The sequence below is a fragment of the Melanerpes formicivorus genome, unplaced genomic scaffold, assembly GCF_026170545.1.
Source record: "Melanerpes formicivorus ecotype bairdi unplaced genomic scaffold, bMelFor1.0.p_v2 SCAF_3, whole genome shotgun sequence".
Lineage (NCBI taxonomy): Eukaryota > Metazoa > Chordata > Aves > Piciformes > Picidae > Melanerpes > Melanerpes formicivorus.
Genome location: NW_027142355.1, coordinates 4,424,412 through 4,442,277, shown reverse-complemented (window position 1 = coordinate 4,442,277; position 17,866 = coordinate 4,424,412). Strand labels below are relative to the sequence as shown.

The window sequence follows — 17,866 nt, the reverse complement described above, 5'->3', positions numbered from 1 at the left end:
AAAGAAAAGAAAAGAAAAGAAAAGAAAAGAAAAGAAAAGAAAAGAAAAGAAAAGAAAAGAAAAGAAAAGAAAAGAAAAAGAAAAGAAAGAAAAGAAAAGGAAAAGAAAAAAGAAAAGAGAAAAAACAAAATAAATAATTATCTTTTCTCATACATATGTCCTTACTTTAGAAGTAAATGCAAGAACAACTTATCTGGTAAATGCCTCCAGCACTCCTTTCAGCTCACTGCCAGGCAGAAGGTTGGTAGCTCCACAAAAATCATATTAGAGCTTCATTCAAGATGTAATTCTCAAATTCTCACAAGTCTTGAATGATAAGAAGAGTGAATTTATGACATTCTCCCCAACAGAGTCACCAGGACAATATAAACACAGTTCCAGTAATGACAATAGAAAGATGAAAAATGCTGAAGAGCCAATGTAACACTGTAAAAAGTTGTATAAAGACAAATGCAGTAGTACCAATCACAAGTTCTTGGAATTCAGGATCTCAAATCATAGAATAGAATCAACAAGGTTGGAAAAGACCTCAAGGATCATCAAGTCCAACCTGTCACCCAACACCTCGTGACTACTAGACCATGGCACCAAGTGCCACATCCAATCCCCTCTTGAACACCTCCAGGGATGGCGACTCCCACCACCTCCCTGGGCAGCCTTTAAAATCAGTGGATCTGAAAAAAAGGGCAGGGTGTTTTATGAGGGGTGGTGGAATATGAAAGCTGATTTCACACACAATATTCTAACTGCAGTTGATAAAGTTAGAGACAACATACGCAGATACTATTAAGATTGTGGCAAATTGCAGAAATATGCAACTTCATGTTGCAATAAAAAAGTTCTCAGAGAAAGGAATTGTTGGGTCACCTGTGAGGAACAAACTGAACTGTATTAAATCTGCACCAAAACTGTACTAAAACAAAATGTATTTAGATCAGACCTCCACCTAATTCAAGGTGAATGTTAGAAGGCCATGAGGTATGTTAGAGGCTGAAAGATTAAGAAAGAAGAAATTTTTCACATGGTGATGCAGAGAAAGAGTGTAACATCACTTCCACTTACATGGTTGAAATTACTGGGCTGATTCAAGATAAAGCCTAAAGAAATATTTCATTCAAGTCTAGCTATGGAATAGTAATCTTAAAATGAGTTATTAAAAATGGTTCCAGCATGCTAGGCCTAAACATACCCCCCTCCAGGAAGGCTATAAATCCAGACACTAACAAGACTTCTCTTATCCATGGTTTAAAAAAGATTATGTTCTGGCATATCCAACTAGCAACTTCATTCAACTTCAAATGCTAGGCAGAGGAGCCTGTGGAAAACGCAGAGAAGCTCACTGAAGTGAAAAAAAGGGCCTATTTCTGTCATTAGTGGACTTTGAATCAAGTCCTAACTTATCTGGATTTATATTCAAAACACAGACAACTGTCTTCAATCAGAAGGCTTTTGAAAGAGATATAATCACAGTGACAAACTTTCTGACCTTCCAGAGAGCAGTGTTCGAGTATGCTTGGCTCTATCTGTATGCTCTGTAATGTTTTTTTGTACATAAACCACTCACAAGGAATTCTTCTAGAAGAAAATACATCAAATTCAAGCTTATACATAGGCATCTGAGCACATTTTGACTGCCCAAGTACTCAAAAGGCAGATTTCAACTCTGACAGCAGGGATTCTTTTTGATTTGACCATATGCTGTGAAAGGTCTGCCAATGTGTTCAAACTTACTCCCTTCATCACAAAACAGAAAACTAACATCTATCACTCCGTAGTTAATTAATCACTTATGGACACACAGGAATCTGAGTTCACACATGAAACAAAATTAACAGGACCATAATGACCTCAAAATATTGTTAAATATTGCAGGCTTGTGTAGTGAGAGTAGGATGACATGGAAAGGCTGAGCCCCTCCTGCATCTGTGTTATCACTCTCCCCACCTCAGTTCTACTCTCACGATCCCAGAGCTGTTCTCACTATCAACAGCACTGAGCAAAATCCCTGCTTTGACTGAAGAGTGATGCCACATTTCTAACACAAGCAGAATGACATCAGTGGGTGCTCAGTTCACAGTGTTAGCAGAAAAGAAGCTCTGACACTTGAAGGATTTGGACGATCACATGTCTGATCTTAACGTATTCTGTCTGGTCAGCATGATGTGGTAAGTCTGGCTTACATTTGCTACTGCTGCTTCATGAAGTTTACTACAAGAGGGAAGAAACAGGAATAATCAGAATTTACACCTCTTCCCTATGCAGAAAGATTGAGGAATCATGTAGCCCACAGAAAGGTGAGCAGGAGGAAAATAATTCCTTTTTCATATAAAATCCTGTTATAAGTAGGAAGGGAATAAACTTTTCTCCATGTTCACTGCACACAGATGAGACTAATAGGTTTAAATTGCTCAGGGACATGGTGTAGACTTTAGTGGCTCCAAGCTCATCACTGCCAAAAGGTTGAAAACTTCTTCTCTTGCACTTCCTTGCATCTCCCAGCCACTATCCCTTCTTGTTCCTGTCTGGCTCTTTGCAGGACTGGGATCAAGTGCAAAGGCAATGCTGAAGGGAAAAGAAGAATGAGACACTTACCTCCTTTGCTCCATTCCCCAAAGCACCTCTGGAGCACACCTGGCAAGGAGAGGGGTAGGACTTGGCACAATGCATGCCTGACCTCTGCTTGTCACAGAAAATATACGCTGTACCCTGTGCTTCCTTTTCCACACTCTGGTACCAAGTGAAGAACTAGATGAGAGCACCTTTGCAACCATCTTTCATATTCAGCATATAAAGATGAACATCACGTTTTTTTCCAGATAAGCCCCTCTTGCACACAGAGAGATTTCCCTCAGAGTCTTTCACCTCAGTTCAGAGAAAGCTCTTAAGGTCTGCCCTTCTCTAGACTGAGCAGAACAGCTCCCATAGGAAAAGGAGTAGAGGTGAAGTGCTTTTGTCCTCCTGCATGCCCAGGAATTGAGAAAACAGTGTAGGGTGAGCTGGGACAGCATTTGGGATCTTTTGAGCAGGGTGCTAGGGTGCCTGCTCCCATGCATGGCACAAGATTCTAGAATTAGAGGCTCAGACTAATATTAGCTTTCTGAATTCAAAGAGTTTGTTGTTGGAAGTGTTTGCCTAGGAAGATGAAATACTAGAAAGTACTAAGGTTAGATAGCACAAATCACAAATTAGTCAGGTGTAGCAGGTCTTATCTGGGAGCAGAAGTGCAACTCCAGAAAATTCTTAAGATCTTTTCTGGGCCTACTTTCTAGTATTATTTATAGACCTAAACAGGGCTTAAGCAAGCACATTGCTCTGGAGATGTGACAGGATCCACTGGAACTCACAAGCAACGTGTCACACGTTGCACCTGTTATTACCCCCTAAAAGATACTACATTCCACTACGTTGCTCACAAGACTCAACACCACTCACATCAGCAAGTTTTGTGTCATCTGGGCTTGCTGGGAAACTAGTTTGTTTTTTTTTTTAAGCAATAACAATCCCTAGTAAAAATAACACTACCTGAGTGTTAACCATAACCACCAAAGTATTCATGTACTATAGGCTGGGTGTGGCTCTGAGCAACCTGATCTAGAGTGAGGTGTCCCTGCCCATGGCAGGGGGGTTGGGACTAGATGATCCTTGAGGTCCCATCCAACCCTAACAATTCCATGATTCTATAGATAAACAACAGCTATTTTATGGCTCTGTACATTTCTTGATGTTGCTAGCTCAGAAGTTAATTAACATGTAACAAGACTAACTCTAAGCTTTCCACTGGCATTATTAAGCTAACAGGACGATAGACCCTGTGATGTGTATGGTCCTAACATCCTTTGCCAATAAAGACAGGTTGAAGGGTAGAGAGGCTTCTTCTTGCCACAAACATTTCTTACAGTCACAAGGCTACCCTGAATCAAATTAATTACGAAATCTCCATTTTTTAGTGTATCTTTTAGTACTAAATGGTGATGTGACATAGATTTTAAGATGGCCTCTTAATAATAATCTGCACATTACACTGATGCTGCATAGCTTGTGAGTAATCTTGTGACTATCTGCTTAATATGGTGGCCAGACTGAGGGATAAGTTTGCTAGCCTTAGAAATGTAAGGAAATGTAGGAAAGAGATGAACCAGAGGAGGAAGGAGATGGACCAAAGGAGGAAAGAGGTGAATCAGAATCAGAAGAGGAAAGAGTTGAATTGGAGTAAGCAGGCTCTGCAGGCTCCCCCAGCAGAGGCTGGTTATTCAAAAAGCAGAGGTGAATGGACGCAGGTTACTCTCAAAAGACGCAAAGTTAAACCTCCTTGCCTCCCCTCACCTTCCTCGCTGCTCTTAGAAAACAGATATGGAGCACTGGAAATTGAGGGTGAGGTGGTCCTGATGCCAGAGGACACACCATCTGGGGTTCTCCCTAAGGCTAAGCAGCCTAAGATTAAACAGCCTAAGGCAAAGCAGCCTAAGGTCAAACAGTCTGCTGCTGGCATCAGGACCTGTTCCCTCAATAAAAAGAGGAGGGTAATTGTTATTGGTGATTCCCTTCTGAGGGGAATGGAGGGCCCTATATGTCGGCCTGACCCATCTCATAGGAAACTCTGTTGTCTGCCAGGAGCCCAAGCTACCAGTAGGCTGCCTAAACTGGTACAGCCCTCTGACTACTACCCCTTACTAGTTATGCAGTTAGGGAATGATGATGTTGCAACCAGAACTCCCAGGGCTATCAAAGATGACTTCAGGGCCCTGGGAGACCTGGTTGAGGGGTCAGGGGCACAAATAATTTTTTCATCAATACCCTTAACTGCAGGAGGAAATACAGTAAGGAACAGGTCAGCAGCTATAGTTAACAAGCGGCTTAGAGGCTGGTGCAGTCAAAAGAATTTTGGGTTTTTTGATATTGGGAAACTTTCCACTGCACCAGGCCAGCTGGCAACAGATAGAGTACATCTGTCCCAGAGAAGGGGAAAGATCACTGTATATGAGAACGGACTGTCCCCCAAAGATAAAATGATCCTGGGTAGGGAATTGGCGGGTCTCATCGACAGGGCTTTAAACTAGTTTCGAAGGGGGAAGGGGCTGAAAAGAGTCCTCTCAGACAAGAGTCTGGGGGCAACAAGCTAGAGTTGGAGGTGAAACCAGCAGCCCAGCTGAAGTGCATGTACACTAATGCACGAAGCATGGGTAACAAACAGGAGGAGCTGGAAGCCTTGATGCAGCAGGAAAATTATGATATAGTTGCCATCACAGAGACGTGGTGGGACGACTCACACGACTGGAGCGCTGCAATTGACGGTTACAAGCTCTTCAGGAGAGACAGGTGAGGAAGAAGGGGTGGAGGGGTGGCCCTTTACATCAGGAAGGCACTAGATGCCATTGAGATGGAGATTAGGGACGATCGGGTTGAATGCTTGTGGATAAGAATTAGAGGGAAGACCAGCAGGGCAGACACCCTGGTTGGAGTCTGTTATAGACCACCTAACCAGGAGGAAGATGTTGACGAAGCATTCTATAGGCAGCTTAGGGCTGTCTCAAGATCTCCGGACCTTGTTCTCATGGGCGACTTCAACCTGCCTGACATCTGCTGGGAACTCAACACGGCAGAGAGGAGACAGTCTAGAAGGTTTTTAGAATGCATGGAGGACAGCTTCTTATCCCAGGTGCTGCGAGAGCCTACCAGGGGCAAGGCTATGCTTGACCTCCTCTTCACCAACAGGGAAGGACTGGTGGGCGATGTGGTGGTTGGAGGGTGTTTGGGGTCCAGTGACCACGAGATAATTGAATTCTCGGTTTTTGGTCAAGCCAAGAGGGGCGGCAAGAAGACCTCCACTCTGGACTTCCGGAGGGCAGACTTTGGGTTACTCAAGGAACTAATTCAGAGGGTTCCTTGGGATAAAGCCCTTAAAAACAAAGGGGTCCAGGAGAGCTGGACCTACTTCAATGAAGAATTGTTGAAGGCTCAGGGACAGGCTGTGCCAATGTGCCAGAAGATGAGCCGCCGGGGCAGACGGCCAGCCTGGATGGTTCATGAACTTTTAATGGAACTGAGGGAAAAAAAGAGGGTGTATCACCTTTGGAAGCGAGGGGAGGCAACCCACAGAATGTTTAAGGATGTTGCTAGGTCTTGTAGGAAGAGAATTAGGGAGGCAAAAGCACACTTGGAGCTTAAACTGGCCTCTACTGTGAAGGACAACAAAAAGTCCTTCTACAAATACATTAATAGTAAGAGGAAGGGGAAGGAAAACCTCCACTCCTTGGTGGATACGGAGGGGAACATTGTAACCAAGGATAAGGAAAAGGCAGAGATACTTAACACCTTCTTTGCCTCAATTTTTACTAGAAGGGCAGAACGTCTTCCTGACAGCTGGCCTGCAGAGCTAGCAGAAGGAGCCAGGGAGCTGCACAGGTTCCCTATGTTCCATGAGGCGGTGGTTGGAACTCTCCTTAGCAGCTTGGATCCCCACAAGTCCATGGGACCAGATGGGATCCATCCTAGGGTGCTGAGAGAGCTGGCAGATGAGCTGGCCAAGCCACTCTCCATAATTTTCCAGCAGTCCTGGCTCACTGGCGAGGTCCCAGAGGACTGGAAGCTGGCCAACGTGGTGCCCATCCATAAGAAGGGCCGGTTGGATGAGCCAGGGAATTACAGGCCTGTCAGCCTGACCTCAGTGCCAGGCAAGATCATGGAACAGGTCATCCTGAGTTCAATAACACAACACTTACAGGATGGCCAAGGGATCAGGCCTAGCCAGCATGAATTTAGGAAGGGCAGGTCCTGCCTGACCAACCTGATCTCCTTCTATGATCAGGTGACCCGCCTGGTGGATGTGGGGAGGCCTGTGGATGTAGTCTACCTGGACCTTTGACACCGTCCCCCATAGCAAACTGCTGGCCAAGCTGTCAGCCCATGGCTTGGACGGGAGCACACTGCGATGGGTTAGGAACTGGCTGGAGGGCCGAGCCCAGAGAGTGGTGGTGAATGGTGCCACATCCAGCTGGCAGCCAGTCACTAGTGGTGTGCCCCAGGGATCAGTGCTGGGCCCTGTGCTCTTTAACATCTTTATTGATGATCTGGATGAGGGCATTGAGTCCATCATCAGTAAATTTGATGACGACACCAAGCTGGGGGGCAGGAGTTGATCTGCTGGAGGGTAGAGAGGCTCTGCAGAGAGACCTCGACAGGCTGGACAGATGGGCAGAATCCAACGGCATGAGATTTAACACATCCAAATGCCGGGTTCTGCACATTGGCCACAACAACCCCATGCAGTGCTACAGGCTGGGGTCAGAGTGGCTAGAGAGCAGCCAGGCAGAGAGGGACCTGGGGGTGCTGGTTGATGGTAGGCTGAACATGAGCCTGCAGTGTGCCCAGGCAGCCAAGAGGGCCAATGGCATCCTGGCCTGCATCAAGAACAGTGTGGCCAGCAGGAGCAGGGAGGTCATTCTGCCCCTGTACACTGCACTGGTTAGGCCACACCTCGAGTACTGTGTCCAGTTCTGGGCCCCTCAGATTAGGAAGGATGTTGACTTGCTGGAACGAGTCCAGAGAAGAGCAACAAAGTTGGTGAGGGGTTTGGAACACAAGCCCTATGAGGAGAGGCTGAGGGAGCTGGGGCTGCTTAGCCTGGAGAAGAGAAGACTCAGGGGTGACCTTATCACTCTCTACAACTACCTGAAGGGAGGTTGTAGACAGGCTGATGATGGTCTCTTCTCCCAGGCACCCAGTACCAGAACAAGAGGACACAGTCTCAGGCTGCGCCAGGGGAGGTTCAGGTTGGATGTTAGGAAGAAGTTCTATACAGAAAGAGTGATTGCCCATTGGAATGGGTTGCCCGGGGAGGTGGTGGAGTCGCTGTCATTGAAGGTGTTCAGAAGGAGACTTGATGGGGTGCTTGGTGCCATGGGTTAGCTGTTTGGGTGGGTTGGATTGGTTGATGGGTTGGACACGATGATCTTGAAGGTCTCTTCCAACCTGGTTTGGTTTATTCTAATAAAGGTTTATTCTAATAATGCAATGTCTCCAAAATATCAGAGACATATGATTAGTATTTTCTCATATATTCCTGTACATTTACATACATATGTAAGAACTAACCCTTAATTACCAAACTGGAAACTATGCATGGAAATACTTGGATCCAACAGTAATTTTCTTTGTATGAATCAGCTATTAACATCACTTACCATGGTCACCTACCCCTTCGGACTCACCTGAGGAGAGGATGGGAAATACTCTTAAGGGCTAGAAAAGCTAGTTAAGAATGACTCTTGTGGATGCTCTTTATTCCTCCCTATGCTCTTACTTAAGACCTATCCAGCTCATGAACACTGGCATCCAGTTCTGGCACAGCAAAAGAAAATACCAGTACAAGTTTTTCTCCACAACTTCATGATATGCAAACAAAGGTGGTCACAGTGGGTAGGGCAAAGGGAAAGACAGTACTTCACCCACCACTCAGTGTTGCCTGGGGGAGTATATTCCCGTGATAAAGCAATTACAAAGCAGCCTAGAAACATCAGTGTCATGTCTGGCTTTGCCTATGGCTCACTTACAAATAATATTAGGTGAGATTCTTTCTTAATTACATAATTTGGCAATCCAAAGCATTAGGGGAAAATTGTACAAGAAGTGTCTAAACTGACAATGCACTGCATGAAGCTAAAACTCATTACTGTGAACTACTGAGCCACAGAATAATAATGAATTTTATGACCAAATGACAGTTTATAAGTGAATTGCAAGGCACTGATTCTATAAGAGGAAACCTTTACTGAGAATAAATATATTCTTATACACCTTATTTTTAGTCATGTATCTTCCCAGGCACAGGATTTGAAGACATAGCTAAAATCTCAATCTGCATCTTGAAAATATTAGATCAGTTCAGAACTGTGTTTTCTACCACTATATTTCTGCTTCTTTTATTCCCTAACTAAAAGGCTTTATTGACAAAATCCTCATTCATTGACATCTAAAAAAAGAGCAATTCAGTTCTTAATGCCATTTTGTTAAAATAAATATGCTCTACAACTAAATTAGGCAAAATATAACATCTAAACAGAAAAGAACCTACACTTGAATGAGTGTAATTGTAAATAAATCTGTGCTGAGGTTGGACAAAGTGAAGCAAGAGAAGGGCAACGAGGCTGGTGAGAGGCCTCAAGCACAAGCCCTATGAGCAGAGGCTGGGGGAGCAGGGATTGTTTAGCCTGGAGAAGAGGAGGCTCAGGGGAAACCTTATTGCTGTCTACAACTACCTGAAGGGTGGTGGTAGCCAGGAGGGGGTTGGTCTCTTCTCTCTAGCAACCAGCACCAGAACAAGAGGATGCAGTCTCAAGCTGTGCCAGGGGAAGTTTAGGCTGGAGGTGAGGAGAAAGTTCTTCATAGAGAGAGTCGTTCACCATTGGAATGTGCTGCCCAGGGAGGTGGTGGAATCACCATCCCTGGAGGTGTTTAAGAGGGGACTGGACGTGGCACTTGGTGCCATGGTTTACTCATGAGGTCTGTGGTGGCAGGTTGGTGACCTTGGTTAGATTCTGTGTGTGTGGTGTGTGAAAAGTACAAACAAAATGCATTTGGTTAGATTATCTTAATGAGAGCTAATGAATTACTTTTCATTGTTGTGTTAAATTTTTCTAAGCTTACAGGCATTTGAATATAATGTTCTACACTGACATTTGTCTACTTAACCAGCTGAGCAGCATTTGAACACAAGCATATGAGGAATTCAGGGACAAGCTCTGACTGATCCTTACAAGTCTGATACCACCAATGTTTGATGGTATCATTATCAGTAAAGCACACAAGGGGAATTTGGAAATGGTGGCTTTTGTGCTCTGCAGCAATGTTTAAAGTATAAAAGAAGACATTCTACATTTAAATGCACACAATGAAAAAATAGCACCAAGAAACAAGAGATACAAATCAAAAACTCCAATAGTATTAGAGGAGAGTAGCTTTACAGGTTGGAAGCAGAGAATACCAAATAAAGGGTTGTTTTCAAAAGTGGCTGCAGAAGGTAAGAGTGTTCATCATAAGCTGTTAGATATGCTGATAGATACTGTCAATTCATTTTATCAATGCAGTCTAATTCCAAGTAGAGAACACTCTATTTTGAGCCTACTGTGACAGGAAACAAAATCTAGATTGTTCTTGATTTTATCTTTATCCCCAAAATACAATGAAAATAGATGAGGCCTGAAAGCAAAGTACAAGACTTTTGCAGCCTTGCTACAGGTCCTTTGCAGGCAGCTCTAGAGGAGACATTTTTAAATTGATGTTTTAAGTGGTGGAACAAAGCAAATAGCACTCCTACCTTCAACAAAAGTAGGAAGAAAGAACTACAGGCTGGTCAGCTTCACCTTGATCCCTGGGAAGGTGACAGAGCAAATCCTGGAAAGTGTTTCCAAACATATTGAAAACAAGAAAATAACAGAGTAGCCAGCGTGTATGCATGGAGGAGAAAACACAGCTGACCGACCAGATAGGGCTTCTATGACCAGACGACTGGTTTGACAGATGAAAGCAGTGGATGTTGTTTATTATGACTTCACCCAGACTTTAAACACTGTCTCTTGTAACATCTTCATAGACAAACTGATGAAGTGCAGGCTAGGAAAGCATGCAGTACAGTGAGAACTGATTGAACTATCTGTCTCAGAGGGTTGTGATCAACAGCACAAATATCACCTGGAGGCCAGTCAGTAATAGTGTATCCAGAGACTGATACTGGGATCAATACCATTTGACATCTCCATTAGTGACCTGCATGATGGGACAGGGGATATCCTCTAACAGTTTGCAAACACCATGAACTTGGGAGGAATGGTTGATCTGCCACACAGTTGTGTGACTGTTCAGAATGACCTCAATAGGTTGGAGAAAACAGCAAAGAGGAACCTCAAGAAGTTCAGCAAAGACAACTGTGAAGTCCTGTACCTGAGGATGAAACCCTCCCCTGCACCAGTACAGGCTGAGGGCTGGCTACATAAATACCTTATGGAGCAGGGTACACAGAGACAGACACTACTCAGTGGTACCCAGGGAAGGACAAAAAGTGATGGGCACAAAATGAAATACAGGAAACCAATTCCATTAAAAAAAATAGTAAAAGTTGTTTGTTTGGGGTGTTTGTTTTTTTTTTTTTGTTTGTGGGTTTTATGGGTTGTGGGTTTTTGTTTTTGTTTTGTTTTGTTTTGTTTTGTTTTACTGAGAGTGGTCAAACACTAGCACAAGTTGCCCTGAGATATTGTGGAGTCTCCACTCTACCAAATATTAAAAATCTGTTTGGACTTGGCCCTGAGCAGTCTGCTAGAGGTGACCCTGCTCTAGGGGTTGGAATAGATGATCTCAGGAGGTCCCTGCCAATCTCAACAGCTCTGTGATTCTGACATGAAGCATGAAGGAAGATAAGAGAGACCTTACCACCGAAAAAAAAGTGCAGGCAGCTAGTGGAACAAACTCTTTTTATAAAAAGGAGTCATGTAATATTATATATGAAAATATGCACATCCTGGCCATTATGCAGCAGTAGTTGTGAGATGACGCTGCTGAACTGAGCCATCACACTTAAGAATGTTTGGGACTTGACTGTTCTGAAGTTTAGGAGAGTTCATATCCCAATTAGCACTCTGGTGGCAAGTTTTTTGATAGTGTTACTTTATTTTTACTAGCTGTTAGTATAAGTTAATGCAAGAAGCACCCACAAATCTGACTGCACACTGTATTCAACTTAGTGAAAAAGTAGTTTATGGTCACTAGTTCCATATTTGTTGTGGAACTACCTCTTATCTGCTACAGGGCTAGCACTACTTGCAATGACACACTGAGAACACAAGCACTGACAAGTGACTGGTTATGGTGGTATTCATGAACACTGGCTTTAGAAATTCTTGCACTAAGAAAATGTGACCAAAGATGTTCAATAGCTTGATACTAACACTTTTCCCTGACTGCTTTTCTGCATTTCACAAATGTTAAGAACATGAGCTAATCGTATAAATAACTCACCTATTTTTATGACTGCTACACTTAGCACCCAAACTTGGCAGAAAGCTCTTGTGTTTGTCAGCATGACCCTCCCTCAGCGCTCCACTTCCTTCCCCTGGCAGAGATTCAGAGGCAGAATCCAGACTCTTCATGCACCATGGTGCCACCTAGCAAGCAGCCACTGCCCACATCAGGAGTCATGTCACCTTCGGGAAGCTGGCTCACTCAGGAGATAACTGCCAGCTTTAGAGATCCTTTCCTGAATCTCCTATGGGAGAACTGGGTACTTCAAAACAGTGGTAATGGACTAAAGCCTCTCACCACTCTAAACTCAGCCTAGCTCACACAGTGAGAACTGGGTAGGCCAGTGGAGTCTGTTGACTTTCCATTCAGGGCTTGGAAATCTCAGCACTGAGTAGGCAAAGGCCTAGAGCTATGTGGACAGAGCCTCAGTTGCCATTCTTTTAAAGCAGCATACAAGGACACTGCCTTCCTGTGAACCAGTCCCCCCCTTCAGCCTTTGCCCTCCTGACCCTTAGTCCTTCACTGTTCAATGCTTCCCATATGCTCCTGGTAACTGCACCACTGTGCACAGGGAGCAAGAGAAGCACTTGTAGATCCACACAGAATCTAATGTGCTTTCCCTCCCTAAGGCTACTTTCCCATGAGGCCATAACAGGGTCCAGAAATGTAGCTTTCATATTGTAAAACCTTTTACATTTCAGTTTAAAGAGTGATAGTGATAGGCTTCTATACGTTTTTCACAGCCTTAATTGTAATGATAACTATTGTGAATACGAACTTGGTTGGATCTGTAGATGGTCTGGGACAACAACTTCAGAGGGAACAAGCAGTTTGTGGCAGCGGGCTCCCAAAAGAAGTACCGTGATGAGCAACACAGGCTTCTGCATCAGCTCACTCCCTATCTCGGAAAGCCATGGTTTCGGCGGCTTCTTTTTCTGGGGCCATTTGAGATGCTTCTCGTTTCTTCTCCACAGTACGTTGCAGAAGATGCCAGTGAGCTCGGTGGCGAGCAGTGCCGCGCCGTGCCGAGCACAGCCTCGGCTTCCCCACAGCATGGCGTTCGCCCGCATGTCTGGCCCAGGTGGCGAGCAGCGGGCGAGCCCCCACGCTGTCCCGGACGCAGCTCTGGGCGCAGCCAGGCCAGCAGCTGTCAGGACCTGCAGGGTCCGAGCGACACAGCGCTGCTGCGCGGAGGCCAGAGCTCCCCCAGCCAGCACCAGCCCTCGTCGCTAGGAGCAGGGCTGTCGTGCCGCGCCGTGCCGCGCCATGCCGCGCAGCGCTGTGCCATGCTGTGCCAGGGCAGCTCCGGCGCAGCCCCGCCCGAACAGGCCACCTGCGGGCCGCTGCTCTCTCCGGGGCGGGTGGAGGTGTAAGCCCGGCCCCGCCTCCTCCGGGCGCCTTTCGGACCAATTCCCACGGCAACCCGGGCTCGACCCCCTTCCCAAACCCCGCCTCCCCTCCCCGCCTCCCCTCCCCTCCCGGCAGCGGTCGGAAACAGTCTGTGTGTAAACTCGACGTGTCCGGAAAGGTGTGCACCGCTCCCCGCCTCGCTCCGCGCCCGGCCGCGGGGCGCGTCCGCCGAGCGCGATGCTGGACCCTTCCTCCAGCGAGGAGGAGTCCGATGAGCTGCTGGAAGAGGAGCGGCGGGATGTGCTAGTGGCGGCAAGCGGCGGTTCCCCGCGATCGCTGCCGCCGCCGCCCCGGGACACGCGGGGCAGGGAGGCCGGCGCGGCGCGGGCTGCCAGCCCTAGCCCCTCGGTGCTGAGCGAGGGCCGGGAGGAGCAGGAACGCCAGCAACGAGAGGAGCGGGAGAAGCGGCTCCGGCTGCAGCTCTACGTATTCATCGCGAGGTGCATCGCGCACCCCTTCAACGCCAAGCAGCCCACGGATATGGCCCGCCGGCAGCAGAAGGTGAGCCCCCGGCTCGCCGTTCTCGCCTCGCTCTCCGGGCCCCCACGCCTGCTCTCGCCCCGAGCCGGCCCATCCCGTAGTCGCCCGCGGTCCGGCTCGCAACAGGTTGAGGAGGGCGGGGGTAGCCGAGCCGGGGCACGGCGTGGGGAGCGAACGGCGGCGCCACGGCCGCAGGCGGTGTGAGGGCAGGGTGCTGTGAAGCGGGGTTCAGCGCGGCTACTCTAACTCTGCCCGTTTGCCGGGAAACGCAGGGGGGGAAAGTCTTTTAAGTGTTTCAGAGCTGCACTTAAAGCGACCGTGCGGAGGAACCGGGAACACTGCGGGCGTGAGGGCTGTCGGTCCATTTCGCAGTGGAGATGTTTCTGCTGCGCGGCGTTGCGTGATGGATGGGAGTTAAACCTCCCAGAGGTGCCTCCTGGAAGTCGTGTTCTGGCCGTCTGTACCCAAATCCAGCAAATTCAACCACAATACAGAGGTGGATGAGAAAACTCTTATGTTTCATTAATAATTAAGTGCGGTCTCTCTGTACAGAGACAGAATTAACGTGCGATTAACACGCGTGTTTGTGATGAGAATTGCCTTCTAATGAAAGTTCACCGAAATTATTCTCTTCATTTCATACGTCAGAGACAAGCTCTCGAGAACTGGCAGTTATGTAGTAACAGTGCTCATTCTGCATTACTTTTGAGCTATTGAATAGATAGACTACTTAGTTTTGAAACAAGGTGCGTCGTTCCCAGATCACCTCTTAAAAGCTCAGTTCTTGAAACATTTCATCTAGAACAAAACAGAACAAAACCCACTTAAACAAAAATGTTATTTCTCTAAAACAAACAAACCCGAATCAAAACTGAAAAGAAATGGGAAAACAACCAAACAACCTTTCCCCGTCACTTTCCAGAAGGATAGTGATAGGACACAAAAAGGAAGTGAGTTTCGCTTGGCTTTTTACCATCTTGGTACTTCCCTATCTCAAAGGGTTTGTAAAATACAATGGTAAATGTTTTGAGGTGTCTTATAGCAGGCATAAATTCAGTAATTTGTGTTTAGTGAATTTTCTGACAAGCTGACGTGGCAGTAATAATAAGATAATTCCTGGAAGAACATTTTGTATTCTATTAGTGTTAGATACTTAAACTGTGAAGCCTGTATAAAATCATAGAATCATAGAATCAATAAGGTTGGAAAAGACCTCAGAGACTTCTTGTAAGAAGGAAGGCAAAGAAAATTTGGCAAAATGAGAATTTTCACTACCCCACTGAGGACTCCCCACCCCAAACCAGTCATCATACAAATGATACTTTAGTGGGGTATCTACAGTGTCATCTAAATGTGACTTCCCAATGGACAAAGCCGAAGCTGACCCCATGCAGTGTTGATATCACTCTAGGTTAAAGCAGGAGGCTTAGAAGTCTCCAGAGATAAGACACCACAACCCTTTTGTGTGACCTGCTCCAGTGCTGCATTGCCCTCCTCTTGAAATTTTCTTCATCGGCTTCCCACTTGCAACCTGTAGCTATCACCTGCAGAAAATACCGAGCATTTAGAAGTTCTTGCTGATCTCAGTCACTAAGTATAGGAACTGCATTTTAAAAAGGACTACAGTATTAATTATTTTTTGTTAGTAAGATGTATGAAAAGAGAACTGATGTGCAGCGAGTACAGAAATACGATACTTGTGGATTTAAGTTGTGAATAATGAACAATAATGATTGGCAAAATTGACTTGATACCTAAAATAAAACTGTTAATTAATTAAGCTGTTTAGTATTTTATTGTGAACTCTGACTTTTGGTTTCACTACTATATATATAAAGTTTGTATTCTTATCTTTAGGAATTTAACTGCAGAACGAGGATGATGTGCCCTTTGCTGGTCAGGAACTAGTATTTTTAAATAAGACATAACACAAAAAATACATTCTTTCTAGGAGCTGCACTTCTCTCCAGAGGTAATGAAATGCACATAAACATCCTTCGTTCTTATTTGACAATTTGATGTATTACCCAATAAATTACTGAATATAGGGTAGCAGAACTGGTTCTGGGTTTTGAGAGTTCAGGAAAACTGCTCTGGTAGTTCAGAGTAGCTCAGAGCAATACTAAGGAGCCCTCTTTTGAGCTCTTAATTAATGCACTCTGTTATGCAATGTGGGCCCATGTCACCCTTAGGAATGAGACAGTGCAACCACCTGTTTTACCTGTGTCCTGTAGTGAGATACTTTTGGCTTTGTGATAGCCAGACTCATATTTCGTAGGGTAAAAGTCTGCCTTATTTCCTGAATTCTTTTTCTCACTGCTGAGATAGGATACAGATGTGGACTGTCCCTTAACCTCTTACTCTCTTGCTTCACATCTGACTTCTGTGATGTGACTGGCTGTCCATTTTGAGCTGAACTGACATTTCTTACCTTTGTTATTTCACTGGAACCACTAACACAGCACACCCTGTGCATCATCAGTAGTAAGTTTCAAACCAGAACCTGTGCTGCTCTGTGGTCCCAACTCTCAGCCCAGTCTGCCTGTCTCTGGCTGTGCACTCTTCATAATGCTTTTGCACCAGCAGTCTTTCTGATAACCTAAGAATAGTATCCACCCTGCTTGAGAGCAGAAGTAATTTGTTCTTTCTGCCAGTTCATTTGGCATAAGACTGAGCAAATACTGCAGAATGCTTCTTCTTTAATGTGGAACATATTATCCAGTAAGGGAATGAGATGGAATTCACATATCAAATATCTTCAATTGCATTACAAGATCAGTAAGGAAATAATTTACAATATGGCTGGCATCTTATGTTCTTGCTTCAGTACCAGTTTAAAATGTGCTGCATGGTATCTTGAAACCATCATACTTAATGGACTGAGTTATACTAATTAGCATAAAGAATTTTAATTGCGGGCAGTGTTTCACTCCTCTGTTGTCCTTTTTCATCTTACTAAGAAAAAATTAGCTCATCTCTATTATGATAGATGAGATTAAACAAATAAATAAGTAAATGTGGAGAAAATAAGAGAAATATCATATTTCACCAGAGCCCATCCACTCTGCTAACTTGTTTTTAATGCCAAATTCATTGTAATTGAGCCCAGACTTCGCTGAAACCCATACTTTTAGCATCTGGCTGAATTTCTTTTTATTTGTTTTTTTTTTTAATCTGTGGGATATGTAGTAGAAGTACTCTTTCTCTTTAACTGTTCAGAGTTAGTTGGTGGCCTGCTGTTGCATCCTGTCTTACTCTGGTTACTGATAGAATTGTGTTGGAGAAGGAATAAGCTAATATTGAACAAGTGGAACTGAAGCATGGCATGATTTTTCAAGGCAGGGTAACAGATCCTGAATAAGATGGAGTAAGTTTTCCAGGGAAGAACTAACATGTACTTAGTAACACATTTTCAGCAGATGTTTATAGACATTGCATCACCTATTTTCCAAACAGAGAAATATGGCATTGGTGCATTACATGTTGTGCTTTACCAAGGAAGGTTTATCTGTCCCTGGTTTAAAAGAGACTTTGTTACTTCTTTGTAGTTTCCACTTTTTAAAATGAGCCCTCTAGAACATACTTCAGGTTGTTTCTTTTTCTGCCTGTCCATTCCTCTTCCTTTCTAGTCCAACAAAAGAGGAGAATAATTAACTAATCTCATTCCTCTTTCTTCCCTCCTGCCTCAGACAAACTGAATCTCAAACCAGCAGACTGAATTTGTCCATGGAATGGGAATTGGATGGTGAAAAGAAATGCATTCCCTGTGTCTCCCTGCTGTCTCTCAGAAGTGGTGTATGTGAATGTACATAGCCACTGATTAGATGTTGACCTTAGTAACTATGGTTTATACTAATCAGTTGTACACTTGTATGTACATATTTTGTTTTGCTCAAGGAGCATGTGCCAAAGGCATATTCTATATCTGAGAATTAAAGTTCCTGGGGAAGGAAGGCAGAGTGAAATG

The 17,866-nt window shown here is 44.9% G+C and overlaps 1 protein-coding gene across 11 annotated transcripts in view; it reads left to right on the top strand.

Annotated features, from left to right (window-relative positions):
* The first annotated feature begins 13,505 nt into the window (after nucleotides 1–13,505).
* Nucleotides 13,506–17,866, top strand: part of CADPS2 (calcium dependent secretion activator 2) — a 368,843-nt gene continuing 364,482 nt past the window's right edge. For all 11 annotated transcript variants that reach the window (XM_068165287.1, XM_068165334.1, XM_068165325.1 and 8 more), the window contains exon 1: nucleotides 13,506–13,920. In XM_068165287.1, the coding sequence (XP_068021388.1) occupies nucleotides 13,597–13,920 (324 nt within the window). In that variant the 5' untranslated portion in view covers nucleotides 13,506–13,596. The remainder of the gene's footprint in view (nucleotides 13,921–17,866) is intronic.